The sequence below is a fragment of the Ailuropoda melanoleuca genome, chromosome 9 (genome assembly GCF_002007445.2).
Source record: "Ailuropoda melanoleuca isolate Jingjing chromosome 9, ASM200744v2, whole genome shotgun sequence".
In the NCBI taxonomy this organism is placed as follows: Eukaryota; Metazoa; Chordata; class Mammalia; order Carnivora; family Ursidae; genus Ailuropoda; species Ailuropoda melanoleuca.
Genome location: NC_048226.1, coordinates 12,466,064 through 12,481,032, shown reverse-complemented (window position 1 = coordinate 12,481,032; position 14,969 = coordinate 12,466,064). Strand labels below are relative to the sequence as shown.

General features: G+C 38.1%; 1 protein-coding gene across 1 annotated transcript in view; it reads right to left on the bottom strand.

The window, feature by feature from the left end:
* MCTP2 (multiple C2 and transmembrane domain containing 2) overlaps positions 1-14,969 on the bottom strand; it is a 234,536-nt gene that overhangs the window by 195,477 nt on the left and 24,090 nt on the right. Inside the window, exon 2 of the mRNA XM_002926690.4 lies at positions 2,309-2,846. Within this exon, the coding sequence (XP_002926736.1) occupies positions 2,309-2,776 (468 nt within the window). The 5' untranslated portion in view covers positions 2,777-2,846. The remainder of the gene's footprint in view (positions 1-2,308; positions 2,847-14,969) is intronic.

Genomic DNA, 14,969 nt, shown 5'->3' with positions numbered 1-14,969 from the left:
CTAACCTCTATGTCAGGTGCAGCAAAATGCTCACCACCCCCAATCACCTCACCCACACTCCAGGCCTGTGTCCGCCATACTTCTTCACCTATCAAATCTACGCCAGTTTGCACAAAGCCTCACATGAATGCCTGTCAATCCCAATGCACTGATCTCCTCCATCCACTAAGCTGCCAAGAGGCAAGGCTTAGATGTTTTGCACAGATAGTTCCAATATCTTCTTGCCTCTTATGCTACCTTTAGAGCTATACAAAGCTGTCTCTTAATACATCATAACTTGAAGACAGGGTCACTTTCCTATCCATCTCTATTTCAAGTCATAACCTTTATGGCACCTGAGTTAGAGTAGGTATTCGGATATATATAGTCAGCAAAACAACTTCACAGCACTAACGTAAACAAAAAATATTATTCTAGGGGCACCTGGGTGGCTCAGTCAGTTAAATGTCTGACTCCTGGTTTCAGCTCAGGTCATGACCTCAGGGTCCTAGGATGGAGCTGTGCATCAGGCTCCATGCTCAGTGGGGAGTCCGCTTGTCCCTCTCCCTCCTCTCCTCCCTCCATGCTCACGCTCGCTCTCTCTCTCATAAATAAAAATAAAATCTTTAAAAAAGTAATATGAAAAAATTATTCTAATCTGAGAGTGTTAACTTATCAAAGCCAAGAAACCCACCCATTTTTTCTGATCAGTTAATAATGTGACAAGAAGGTTAAGATTAACTTCAGTATCCAATTCAACATGTTACCCGTTTCATACTGAACTGTGAGTTATTAATTATGTTTAATAATTCACCTGATTTATATTTTGATTAGTGGAAATACATATTTCAAATTTATAAACAACAGTAAAAACCATAACATTGTTACAAAAAGAATTTCATAAAGGTAAATGGTAAGGAAAAAGACAATTAAGCCAGTTAATGGTGACTTATCATCATGTTTCCAAAGGAATCTGGTCACAACATCCTCCAAATATCCATGATCTATTCCGTAATGACAACCAAATATACCACACAATTAAATATAAATATATGACACCCCAATATATGAAAGGATTTGGTTCTGAAAGAAAAAACAAAACTCCCAGTTGAATATCCAGGTTTGTATTGCAGTTATAACAGTAACCTGGAATCCCCACCAAAAAAAAAAAAATTAACTTCTTCCCTCAAAACTGCAACCTACTGTAGTGTCATTAATGGGGAATTTAGGGAAAAAAAAAACCTGATTAAACTGATCACTAAGATTTAGTAATCTGGGGGCTGAATTTATTTTAAACTTATTCTAGAAATACAAGATTTGTCTCATAATTGTATTTGGCTCTTTTATCTTATTGAAATACTAAAGCTTTGCAAAATCAATGAATCCATAAGGATTTGNAATATATGACACCCCAATATATGAAAGGATTTGGTTCTGAAAGAAAAAACAAAACTCCCAGTTGAATATCCAGGTTTGTATTGCAGTTATAACAGTAACCTGGAATCCCCAAAAAAAAAAAAAAAATTAACTTCTTCCCTCAAAACTGCAACCTACTGTAATGTCATTAATGGGGAATTTAGGAAAAAAAAAAAAAACCTGATTAAACTGATCACCAAGATTTAGTAATCTGGGGGCTGAGTTTATTTTAAACTTATTCTAGAAATACAAGACTTGTCTCATAATTGTATTTGGCTCTTTTATCTTATCGAAATACTAAAGCTTTGCAAAATCAATGAATCCATAAGGATTTGCATTCTTCAGTTTATTTTTGTTTTTTAAGAGAATGCAAGTGAAGCTGTCCACAGGCAAGTGAGTCTTGTCCACATGTGCACAAGCACATCAAAATGCACACACATATGCGTGAGATCAGAGCAAGTTCAAACTCTCCGACAGTCAAAGGGAGACACACATTCATACATTTCTTAGGAATATCAACATGCATTTTTGTCTACAGTAGGACTGAGCAGTGGTAGAGACAGACAGACAGACACACACACTTAAAGCAAAAGGTTCGAGGAAAAGTTATGCTTTTAATTTCTTTGCCAGGGAGATGGGAAAAGGAAAACTCATCCAATAGGGCTTTTAATGCCTTAAAGTATCCCAGAGAGGTTATTTGTAAGAGTTTTAAAATACATAGAGGTCAACCCTAAAATGAATGGGAGCAGTGGGTGCAATCAATATTACCTGAATTTAAATTCTTGTAAATGACATCCGCTCCATCCAAGCTAACCACAAAAATAACTCAACCAAATTTTCCAAGGGCAATGAGTACACTTCGAAAGGAGAGAAAAAGAAAAAGGAATAGGAAAGTGCCCAGCCCTGGTCTCACCTCTGGCTCTTCCAGTGCATCCTCTCCAATGGGAGATTTCTGGAGCAGATCCAAGATGCCATTGCTGGAAGGCCTCCTGTCCTCGGCAGGAGAGGCATAGGCCTCCTCGGAGTCTGTTTCCACCACATGGAGGTGGCCTGCTTCTTCCTGGCTCCAATCCAATTCTTCTTCAGACTGTTTCAAGGAGCTACTGCTGCTCTTGGGAAAGATCCCTGCCGTCGACAGGCTGCTGGGCACCGAGGTGTAGGATGACTGGGGCCCAGAGTAAGGCCTCCCTTCTGGGGCCAAGGCCTCAGCCTCCAGGAGGTCAGGGACAGAGAGGCTGAGGCGGCGGTCCAGGGAACGCCTTGCCCTTAGGTCTAGGGGTTTGTTTGGGTTCTTTTTCACTCTCTTCTTGCTCAGGTTGATTAACAAAGGCCTGGTCCGCTGTTTCAAAGAGCCCCAGACAGATGGTTTATCCATATCCATGACTGCATGAAGACCAAGCAAGTCACTCCACGAGAGAGCGCCTTTCTAAAGGAAACAACTTCAGTGGCTCCTAAGAAAACACAATATAAGGAGAATATAAATGAGCCTTCTTTGTGATGTCCAAGCCCATCAAAGTGTAAAATGTGACTAGAAATTCTCACCTTTCCACTAAGTGACCAAGACTGAAATATTTGATTGGTAATGTCTACAAATATTTTTTTAAAAGCATTTTTAAGAAACTGAATTTTTAAGATTTCTATCAAAGTACTTATAGAAAAATTCCAGTAATGAATGGAACTATGAGGTTGATGTGAAAAGAACATAAGAAGACTGTTTTCTCTGACTTAGTTCACTCAGCATAACGTCCTCCCTCCCAGTTCAGCCATGTTGTTGCAAATGGCAGGATTTCCTCCTTTAATATGGCTAACTCATATTCCATTGTATATATACACCACATTTTTTTACCCATTCATTCCTTAATAACCACTTAGATTGTTTCCTTATCTTGGCTACTGTGAATAATGCTATAGTGAACAGGGAGAGTGAGGAAATGCTGATTTCATTTTGGGAGGATATATATACCCAAAACCATAGGATACTTCTAGTTTTAGTTTTTTGAGGAAACTCCATATTGTTCTCCATGTGTCTGTATCAGTTTATCTTCCTACCAACAGTGCATAAGGGCTCTCTTTCTTCCACATTCTCACCAAAACTTGTGATCTCTTGCTTTGTTTTTAATAATAGCCATGTATAGCTGAAGTTTGCTAAGAAAGTAGATCTTCTATGCTCTCACCACGTATACACACAAATTGTAACTATGTGAGGTGATGGATATGTTAATTAACTTGATTGTGGTACTCATTTCACAATGCATATATAACTAAATCGTCATGTTGTATACCCTAATATATATATAATGTAATTTCTACACATACAATATTTGTTCCCTGAATAAAACTTGGGGAAAAAAAGACTACTTTCTTATGTCCTCCCAGGGAAAGCAGAGCTAAAACTACCATAATAACAGCATCTTTAACCAGTATGATCAAACAACCGATGCCTTTCAATGTCTGAACCAGGGTAGGCAGAGAGTTTCTCTATGAAACCAGCTGTAAATATTTTAGACTTTACAGGCCACATGGTGTGTGATAATTACTCAATTATGCTGTTTTGGCACCAAAGGAGACCTGGACAACATCTGTGTGAATGTGGCCATATTCCAATAAAATTTTATTTACAAAAAGGCAGCAGAGTGCAGTTGGCCAATCTCTGCTTTAAACTTAACACCTTCCTTTCCAGCATGACAGGTGCATTTTGAAGGACAAACATATACTCATGTCAACAAAAATTCCACCTGATACCTTAAAACTTCATAGTAAAATAAGGTTAAANCAACCGATGCCTTTCAATGTCTGAACCAGGGTAGGCAGAGAGTTTCTCTATGAAACCAGCTGTAAATATTTTAGACTTTACAGGCCACATGGTGTGTGATAATTACTCAATTATGCTGTTTTGGCACCAAAGGAGACCTGGACAACATCTGTGTGAATGTGGCCATATTCCAATAAAATTTTATTTACAAAAAGGCAGCAGAGTGCAGTTGGCCAATCTCTGCTTTAAACTTAACACCTTCCTTTCCAGCATGACAGGTGCATTTTGAAGGACAAACATATACTCATGTCAACAAAAATTCCACCTGATACCTTAAAACTTCATAGTAAAATAAGGTTAAAACTAAAGGGAAAAGCATTTATAGAAGTGAAAGGTCTGTTCTTGTTCCAATGTACCAAGTCAGAAAAAATGAGAAAACTATGAGGGAAATCTCAGGCAATGCNATCTCAGGAAATGGAAGCTTCAGAGCTTTAGCTTGAGAATGTGTGATTGAAAGTGTTCCCCACAAACAGTTGGGTTGAATGACAGGAATGCTTCACAAATACATATGTAATTCTACAGAGCATCAAATGCTATGCAGGAAAGGAGGTAATTTGACATATTACAGACTGGACTCATTAGGGATCAAATCAAAGTCACATCTGGATGCAAAAGAATTAAATCGACCAGTTTCTTTCACCATCCACAAAAATAGACTCAAAATGGATTAAAGACCTGAATGTGAGACCCGAAACCATAAAAATCCTAGAAGAGAGCACAGGCGGTAATCTTTTTGACATTGGGCATAGCAACATTTTTCTAGCTATGTCACCTGAGGCAAGGGAAATAAAAGCAAAAATAAACTACTGGGACTATGTCAAAATAAAAGTCTTCTGCACAGTGAAGGAAACAATCAACAAAACTAAAAGGTAACCTGCTGAATGGGAGAAGATATTTGAAAATGACATATCTGATAAAGGGTTAGTATCCAAAATATATAAAGAACTTATATAACTCATTACCCAGAAAACAAATAATCCAATTAAAAATGGGCAGAAGACATGAACAGACATTTCTCCAAAGATACCCAGATGGCCATAGACACATGAAAAGATACACAACATCACTCATCATCTGGGCCATGCAAGTCAAAACTATAATGATATATCACCTCACACCTGTCAGAACGGCTAAAATCAAAAACACAAGAAACAACAAGTATTGGCAACGATGCAGAGAAAAAGGAACCCCCATGCACTGTTGGTGGGAATTCAAACTGATGCAGCTACTGTGGAAAACAGTATGGAGGTTCCTAAAAAATTAAAAACAGATCTATCCTTTGATCCAGGAATTGCACTACTGGGTATTTACCTAAAGAATTACAAAACACTAATTCAATGGGATACATGCACCCTTATGTTTATTGAAGCATTATTTGTAATAGCCAAACTATGGAAACAGCCCAAATGTCCATCAAGAGATGAATGGGGGGTGCCTGGGTGGCTCAGTCATTAGGCGTCCACCTTCGGCTCAGATCATGATCCCAGATTAGGATCGAGCCCCACGGAAACAGCCAAAATGTCCATCAAGAGATGAATGGGGGGTGCCTGGGTGGCTCAGTCATTAGGCGTCCACCTTCGGCTCAGATCATGATCCCAGAGTCCAGGATCGAGCCCCACATCAGGCTCCCTGATCGGCAGGAAACTTGCTTCTCCCTTCCCACTTCCCCTGCTTGTGTTCCCTCTCCCGCTGTCTCTCTCTCTCTCTCTCTGTCAAATAAATAAATAAAATCTTTTTTAAAATAGATGAATGGCTAAAGATACACACACACGTGTGCACACATAATGTAATATTATTCAGCCATAAAAAAGAAGGAAATCTTGCCATTTGCAAAAACATGGATAGAGCTAGAGAGTACAATGCTAAGTGAAATATGTCAGAAAAAGACAAATACCATATGATCTCATTCATATGTGCAATTTAGGAAACAAATGATCAAAGGAAGGAGAGAGAAAGAAACCAGGAGAACAAACTGATGGTTACCAGAGGGGCGGTGGGTGGGTAGATGGGGAGAATAGGGGATAGGGATTAAAGAGTACACTTATAATAATGAAAACGAGATATTTTTAAAAAGATAATTATCTGGAGGCCTTAGGGGTTTAATCCAAAAACAAATCAAATTTGGAGAAATAAACCTTGTTCCATGTGTCAAATAGCTCATAATAGATTCTTCCAATATGAAAAAGAACAGTAGGGTCAGGTAATTCTGACCTGGCCTGTACTTACATTGCTGTGTTTGCCTGAGGATAAAATAGGCCAAGAGCCACAAGAAAACACATTTTCTAAAATCGAGGACTCTAAGCATCCGTACCCAGCCCTGTCTTACTCTAGGACAGGATATTTAGTCATTGGGAAGTCACTGCCTTTTGAAGAGCAGGACGGTGAGAGTCTACAGCTTTTGCTGGATCACTGGAGGACCACCAGTACAGGCAAGCACTTCTTCCAGGATGGAATGGGTATCTTCAGAAGGTAATGCAGAGATGAAGAGCTTGGGTTCCAGAGACAGACTCCATGGGTTGGAATTTTGCTTTGCTACATTTTACTCAGATGTACTATTAGGGGCAAGTCATTGTACTAAGCCTCAATGTCCTCATCTATCCAATGGGGATTATAATATCTAGTGTACAAACAAAATGAGACAAAGTGTAAGCACAGTGTCAAATGCAGAGAAAGTATTCAGTCAAGAAAAGCTGTTTTTTATCATTATTGATACCGTTGTCATAATCTCCAATTTTGGTATCTTAATTTATTCAAGAGCTCTGTATCTAATTATCACTTGCATTTTGCAGAGCTTAACCATAACTACCTCATTGGCCTCTTATTAGGATTGAATGAATTAGTCTATATTAAGTGTTCAGAACAGTGCTTGGCACAGAGTAAATATTTAAGATAATGTTAACTAGTTTTTAAATTATTATTTCTCTTACTTCACAGAGTCATTCTAGCTTTGAAAATATTTTACCACTTTTTCCTGCTTTCTAAAATGTTCGAAACATAAACTTGAATTTCACATTAGCAAGACACAGATACGTTATTTAATTCACATCTCATAGCTTAACTTGCAAAATATGCTAAAAAGGATTGTTTCTATATTCATTTAGAAATATTTAGTCAATTAGCATTTAATGGAGCGTTATATAAATGTTTATTAGATCTAGTTGGTTGATGGTTCAATTCTACACTCTCGATCTTCTTTCTACTAGTATTACCTAGAGAGGAGTGCTGGCTCTCTCAATTATAATTGCGAATTTGTATATTTCTCCTTTAGTTCTCTCAGGTTTTGCTTCTGTATTTTGAAGTTTTGTCATTATTTGGATACATGTTTATAACTGTTATATCTTCTTGTTGTTTAAATCCAATATGACAGTCTCTATCTTTTAGTTGGTTTGTTTAGACCATTTACATTTAACGTAATAATTGATATGTTTGTATTATAGGAAGGTTTCCCAATGTATTTATTTCCACTGTTTTTTATTCTTCTGTTTTTGTTCCTTGCTATTCCTTCCTTCCTTTGCTTTTTTTAGTGTTCATTTTAATTCATCAATTGTGATTTCGACTATATTTCTTTTTATAAAACTCCTATCAGACAAGGTCTTACTTTGATTTCAATCATGGACCATATTTTAAATAATTCAAGAAGAGAAGAATGGCATATTATATTTACCATTTCCTCCATTCTTAATATTCCAAATTTCTCATATCAGATCCCATCAGTCTAAAAAATTTCCTCACCTAGTTATTTTATAACAAGTCTGTTGACTCCAAATTCTCTTGGTTTTACCTGATATGAGAAGATCTTCATTTCACATTCAAGGATATTTTCATTGAATCCTGGACTCTGTACTTTTCTTTCAGCACTTTAAAAATGGTAGGACATTTCCTCTGGCTTCCATGATTTCTGCTGAGAAATCTGTCATTTGAATCACTGTCTCCTATAGATAAGGTGTCACTTTTTCTCTGACTGCTTTCAAGATTTTGTCCTCAGTTTTAAGCAGTTATTATATGCCTGGGTGGGTATTCCTTTGGGTTTATCTTGTTTGGCCTAGCTTAGCTTCTTGAATCTATCAGGTTATATCTTTTGTCGAACTTGGAAAGTTTGTAGCTATTATTTCTTGGAATACTTCTTAGCCACATTCTTTTTCCTTTCCTTCTGGGACTCCAATAATATAAACATAATATCTTTTGTTATTGCCCAACAGTCTGAGGGTCTCTGTTCAATATTTTTCAATCATTCTCCTCTCCTTTGTTCACACTTTTTATTGATTTACTTTCAGGATTACTGGTTCTTTCCTCTGTCATCCCCATTTTGTTACTGACTTTATAGAGCAAGAAAATTGGGGGTGGGTAAGTGAGGGCAAGGTGAAGAGACTATTGTATTTTTCAGTTCTAAACTTTCCATTTGTTTCCACTTCATATCTCCTATTTATTTACAGGTACATTTCAATTTACCTTTTATTTCAGAATTCGTGAATATTCACTGGAGCATTTTTATAACAGCTGCTTTAAAGTCATATTTTCAGGGGCGCCTGGGTGGCACAGCGGTTAAGCGTCTGCCTTTGGCTCAGGGCGTGATCCCGGCGTTGTGGGATCGAGCCCCGCATCAGGCTCCTCTGCTATGAGCCTGCTTCTTCCTCTCCCACTCCCCCTGCTGTGTTCCCTCTTTCACTGGCTGTCTCTATCTCTGTCAGATAAATAAATAAAATCTTAAAAAAAAAATAAAGTCATATTTTCATTGTCATCCATTGTCTTTTCCCATGTGATTTGAGAATTTTGCAGTCCTTTGTATTCCAACATGGGTTACATCCTAGACATTCTGAATATCCTTATAAAATCTCGTGCCTTATTTAAATCTATGGAGAATGTTGATATTATTGTTTTGCCAGGCATTTGATTTGATTACCTTCTCACCACAAATTCCAACCCCCATGGACTGATGTCAGTATTGTTTTCAAAAGGTAGGAAGGGCCATTCAAGTAGGCCCTGGGTGCACACCTGTAGAAGTTACAATGTCTCAGTAACTTCATTCTCAAAGTAGATGGTATGCTAATCATGATCAGATGCATGAACATGCAGGTTGTAGTGAGTTCAGAAATTTACAAACTTTATGGAATCATTTCCTGAGTCCCTCCTCTCAGCTGTCTCCCTTGATACTCTCTGGGACCCTGGAACTCCCCTTTTCAATCCTCTAATCAGAAATAACTCACTTCTGTGATGCCACCAGAGTAGTGGGAGGATTGAGAAAGATTAAAACAAACAAATTAAATAAATAAAAGGAAAAGAAAAGAAAGCAATGATTTAGCCCCGCCCTCACAATTACAGCTTCACAAAATAGGAAGAACACCCCTTCACTCACTGCTTTGGCTCCTGCTGTTTCCCACTGCCAGCTGCTACTATGGCTATTACCTTTGCCACAAGATTGCCAGGGCATGACAAAACAGAGAGAAGGGAGACAAAAAGATGAGGGATTTCTCCCTTCTCTCTGAACTTTGGGGCTTCTCTTTTCTATTGCTTGAGCCAGAACTAGAGGGTGTCTCTTGGCTGTTTCTCTGTCTGCTTCCAGTACTGACTCCTAAATTTTGTTTTTGTTGTTTAAATTTTAAGTAGGCTCCATGCCCAACATGGGGTTTGAACTCACAACCCCAAGATCAAGAGTCATATGTTCTACAGACAGCCAGCTGGGTGCTCTGAAACACTGACTCCTAGACTGTAGACTGCACTGAATTCGGGCAGGAGGATTAGCAGAGAGGGGAAAATGGTAAACTCACCTCGAGTTCAGTGGTATTTCGATTTTGGTGTTTTCCCTCATCTACATGCTGATATTTACTTTTCAGAGAGCTCAACTAGCTTCACCAAGCATTTTGCCCTGGCTTCATATTTGTGTTCAGTGGGGGGGGGGGAAGGTTAGAGTGGTTTTATTCCATTTTGCCTGAAACTTGAACTCTCTTAGTGAGTTTTGCAAAATCATCCTGACCATAATTTCCCCAGGTGTGCAAGTAGTACAGAACGAGATGTACAGAACTGCAAACATAGAAATACTAACATATGTGCCCAGAAGAAAAGAAGTGTCCTTAAAGGTGAGCATAAAGCTAATACACTGTTGGGCTGTGGTCTCTTTGATGCTTGAAAACATTATCCATCCAATCAACGATGCATTCCTCTGAATAAAGAAAAGTCTAAAGAAAGAATAAATTCAAGGAACAGTTAGGTTTGAAGAAAAAGTTGGTGAGATAATCTAACTATCTCAATATTCAGTTTTCCTCACCTCAAAGAATATTAAAAAACAAATTTAGACATATTTGTTCCATTTTCTCCTAGGACATATGTCCATAGGTTATCGTCACAACATCCAAAGAGTTCCAAGTTAAAATGTGACCCAAGCATCAGCACTAGAAGCAGAATCTCTTCACAAAACGAGATACTTTTGCTACCCAACCTGGTCAACTTCAGCTTTCATTTATTGAACGAAAAGAACATTCTGCTTCTTCTAACCACTGACGGCAGGATAAGGTCTTTACAGGAAGCGGCCCCAAGCCAAGAAGCCTAATGGAAGTTTCATTTATTATGGTTTTTAACCCAGACATCCTCCCCAGCTCGCAATTGGCCAAATGGAAAAAGAACAGCAAACCTTTTAAATGCCAGCCCCAAAGTATCTGATTGAACCTGCCCACAACCACTGTGTGAATAAGAAACACAAAGGAGGAAAGAGGTCTGAGAATGACAACAGCGTAAGTGATTACTATGCATACTACTCAATAACGCTGATGGAGACTGTGCTTCTCGAAGTTCTCCTTTAGCGTAAATAGGAAGAAAAGGGCTTGTTTTCACCATCTAAATATCAAATGACAGAGCAAGTAGTTAGGACTAGTCAGAATATGTCATTACTATCTTTGTAGTTAATCATTAAGATTTTTTTTTATCAAGAGTAGAAAGAAAATTTCGTATCACATCCTGTTAAAATGGGAGGGAAAGAAAATTTTAAACTAAATTCAATAAAAGTGAAAATCTGATGGCGTACACTCATCCTATGGGAAAGCATAAAGGCAAATGACATTCTATGGCAGGATTATTTAGCATTCTGATACAACAGGGATAAGACTCTACATCTGACTATATTTAATTGTGCTTGTAGTAGAAACAACTTCCCTACCATACACACATCATCTAAAGGAGACTATCCTTAATAGAAAGGTCTCTCCAGATCAGTTTCATATAAAAAACAGAAAATGCATCTGCTTTTAAAATAAATGTGGCTTTTTTCTCCTAAAAATGCAGCTTCCCAATCAATCATTCAATGTGCTACTGAATTTGTAATCCAACTGAGGGAGAAGAGATCATTCTACATATTAGACATATTATTAATAATAGGGACAGAAACCCCTCCAAAATTAAGATCAACCAAAAGGACTAGATGCATTTTTTAATCCCACTACATACGTTCTTAGAAAGAAACAAAATGCATTAACAGAGAAGCAGTTCCTGTCTCCTCCGGTTAACGCCATACTCTGCCCCACCACTAGTCTCTTAAAGTTGCATCTACAGAACAAGTTCCCAGAATTGCTCCTCTCTTTATCAGTCATTTATAATTCATACTTCGCTTGGAGATGATTGGAGGAAAGGAGAAGGGGTTGAGGTTTCTGAAGCATTCAGATCCCTGGACTTAACATTCTTATTCCAACCTCTGACAGGATAACCACACTCTCGGAAATGACCAGAATGAGTTTAACAAAAGGTATACATGATTTTTAAACAAGCCCTGACTAGTTAACATTCCATTCAACAAAATAAAATAATTGTGCAGAAAAGCACAATTAGCAGGTCTGAGATTGCTGACCTCTTAATCCTGCTTGCAAGGTTAGTCCTTGGCTGGTATCTGGGAACCTAAGATTTTGGAAGGTTTCCAATCACCCTAACTCACAAGGACTCATTGTGAGAGTCAGAGTGACTCACTGTGCTTCAAGTGTACATGCAAACAATTTATGCTGAATACCTGCTTTCCTTCTAAGACACCGGAATTTTGGTCCGTGCTAGGCAGAGGGTATCTATATGACCAGTTCCCAATAAAAACCCAATAGAAAAAAATTCTCTAATGAGCATCCCCGGTAGACAGCGTTATCACAAGTGTTGTCACAATTCATTGCTAGAGGGATTAAACATATCCTATCTGATTCTACTGGGAAGCTTGTGCCTGGTTTCCTCCAGACTTCCTGTGTACTTTTCTCTTTGCTGATTTTGTTTTGTATCCTCTCCTAGAGTAAATCATAGTTGTATGTCCAAATACTGATACCTGTGAGTTCTCCTAAAGAGCCACCAAATCTGGGAGCGGTCTTAGGGACCCCCAGTCGGAACTTGAATGCGCTATTTAGCCTAAGTTGCCAAAATGGAAGGATTTGGAAGAAGTGGAAATATTCTGAATTATTCTGATTCGTTTCTTACCAAGAGTGAAGGAAAATGAAACAGGGAAGAAGGAGGAGGAGGGGGGAGAGGGAGAGGAGATGGAGAAGAAGAGCAAACTCTTATAACAGCATTGAAATTTTAAAAACACCATCCAGAACAGATAGGAAGCTCAACTTAAGGAATACACTGATGGGTCTTCAAGGAAGGTGGAGAGATGAGAACAAGTTGATCAAATCTGTGGTAATCTACAGGCCAGGCTTAACTGTGAGCGGCATACAGAAACTTCCAAGAAGAACCAGACACCTAACAGCCAAGAAGAAGTAACCCAACTTTCTGGGGAAAGGTGGTGCACTGGCGATAAAATTAAGGCAGCTTCATGTTGAATACCTTTCAGGATATCTCAGTGTTATCAGGGAACACAGAGACCATGTAGGCCATTGTTTTTCCTAATGCTTTCTACCCTATCTCTTTAACTAAATAATCTCAGTCTAGAATTCTAGCAGCTCTCTTATTCTTTATAGTCATTACAAGAGTATAAACACTGGCTCTTGGAGACCATAAATGCAAATTTCTTCAGCATGCTATATCTCACTTTAACTGCACCTAAAGAAATTAAGTCAAGTAAAAAAGCTAAGTGGTAACTTACCCTATGTCAAGTATCATGGACTTCTTTTCCTACTTATGTCTTTTGTTTTATCACCATATCCCTCGGTAGGATCCAGGGAAATCATATCCATCAAAGTGCTTTGCAAACATGCTCCAACACTTTATCACCATATTTACCTTCCATGAGATCTTCTCTAATCGTTCCTCATTTCTCCTGTTCTAAATAGTTGTAAAGCCCTCTGAACATACACATTGGCCTGCCTGACATTTTTCATTCAACTCAGTCTGCAAAAATTCTCAGATCTCTGGATTAGCTCTATTCAAACATTCTCAGCCTTCGTTATGTATTCCCACATCCACTCCTGTTGCTGTTCTTTTATACTTGATTTCTTCAGTGTGTATAGAAAATTACAGGACATGAACATACTAGTGACACACCTTATGGAATAAAAATTTAAATACAATTACATTTTCTGTGTGCTCCTCTCTGATGACTTTCCCATCATGCCTGGCTGGAAGTAATAAATATTCTAAAACTGCATTTACTGTATTCATGTAGTGTGTTATATATTATTCAAGAATAAACACAGTACTATTTTTCAAGATTATAAACTCAATTCATTATATGTTTTATGTAAGTAGCATATTATTCTGTGCTTTTCAATCAACATTACCTTCAGGAATTGTACCCACAATGATAAATGTAACTTTATTAAAGTCATTTTAAAGGTGGTATAATGTTCTGTTGTGAGAAGGTGCTATAATTTATTAATTTTCCTGCAGCTGGATACTTAAGATGCTTATTCCATTTTACTATTAAAAACAGAGCTAAACAGACTTTAAAAGCTAGTCTTAAATTTGTCTACTGGTGCTAATTTTAGTTTTTCCCAGAGTTTTTTTCCATCAGCTCTGGACTGCCCCACTCAAAGTGGTTAGAAACATGTGAAGAATGGTTGCTTTAATGACCACAGTAGGGGACATAACTCATACACGGTGGGTGCAACTCAGAGCTATGAAAGGTGTCTTACAAGAGAGACTTGTCCTGCCCGAGTTAACAACAGGGCCTCATTGAGAAACACCCTATCTCAGAGTTAAATTGTTGACTTGTAGGTGATGTGTATCCTAAACTTGACTAGCTAGGTATTGCCAAACTGTTTTCCACAGTAGATATATTAATTAATATACCTAACATCAGCCAATATGTTCTGTTGTGCAACGTCTTTGCCTGTACCTACTATTGCAAGATTTTTTTTCAATATTTGCCAATCTGAAATTGTGAAAGGGGACCCATTATTCCATTGGGTTGATAGCTCTGTTTTCTCTTATTGGAAACCGTGCTTTTAAAATTTTGATAATGCTTCCTTGGTACTTTTGGCTGCAAAACTCTCCACCCAGTACGCAGCTTTTAAAAAAATGTATGTGGGGGGCGCCTGGGTGGCACAGCGGTTAAGCATCTGCCTTCGGCTCAGGGCGTGATCCCGGCGTTATGGGATCGAGCCCCACATCAGGCTCCTCTGCTATGAGCCTGCTTCTTCCTCTCCCACTCCCCCTGCTTGTGTCCCCTCTCGCTGGCTGTCTCTATCTCTGTCAAATTAATAAATAAAATCTTTAAGACAAAAAAAAAATAAAATAAAATAAANCTGCTTCTTCCTCTCCCACTCCCCCTGCTTGTGTCCCCTCTCGCTGGCTGTCTCTATCTCTGTCAAATTAATAAATAAAATCTTTAAAACAAAAAAAAAAATAAAATAAAATAAAATAAAAT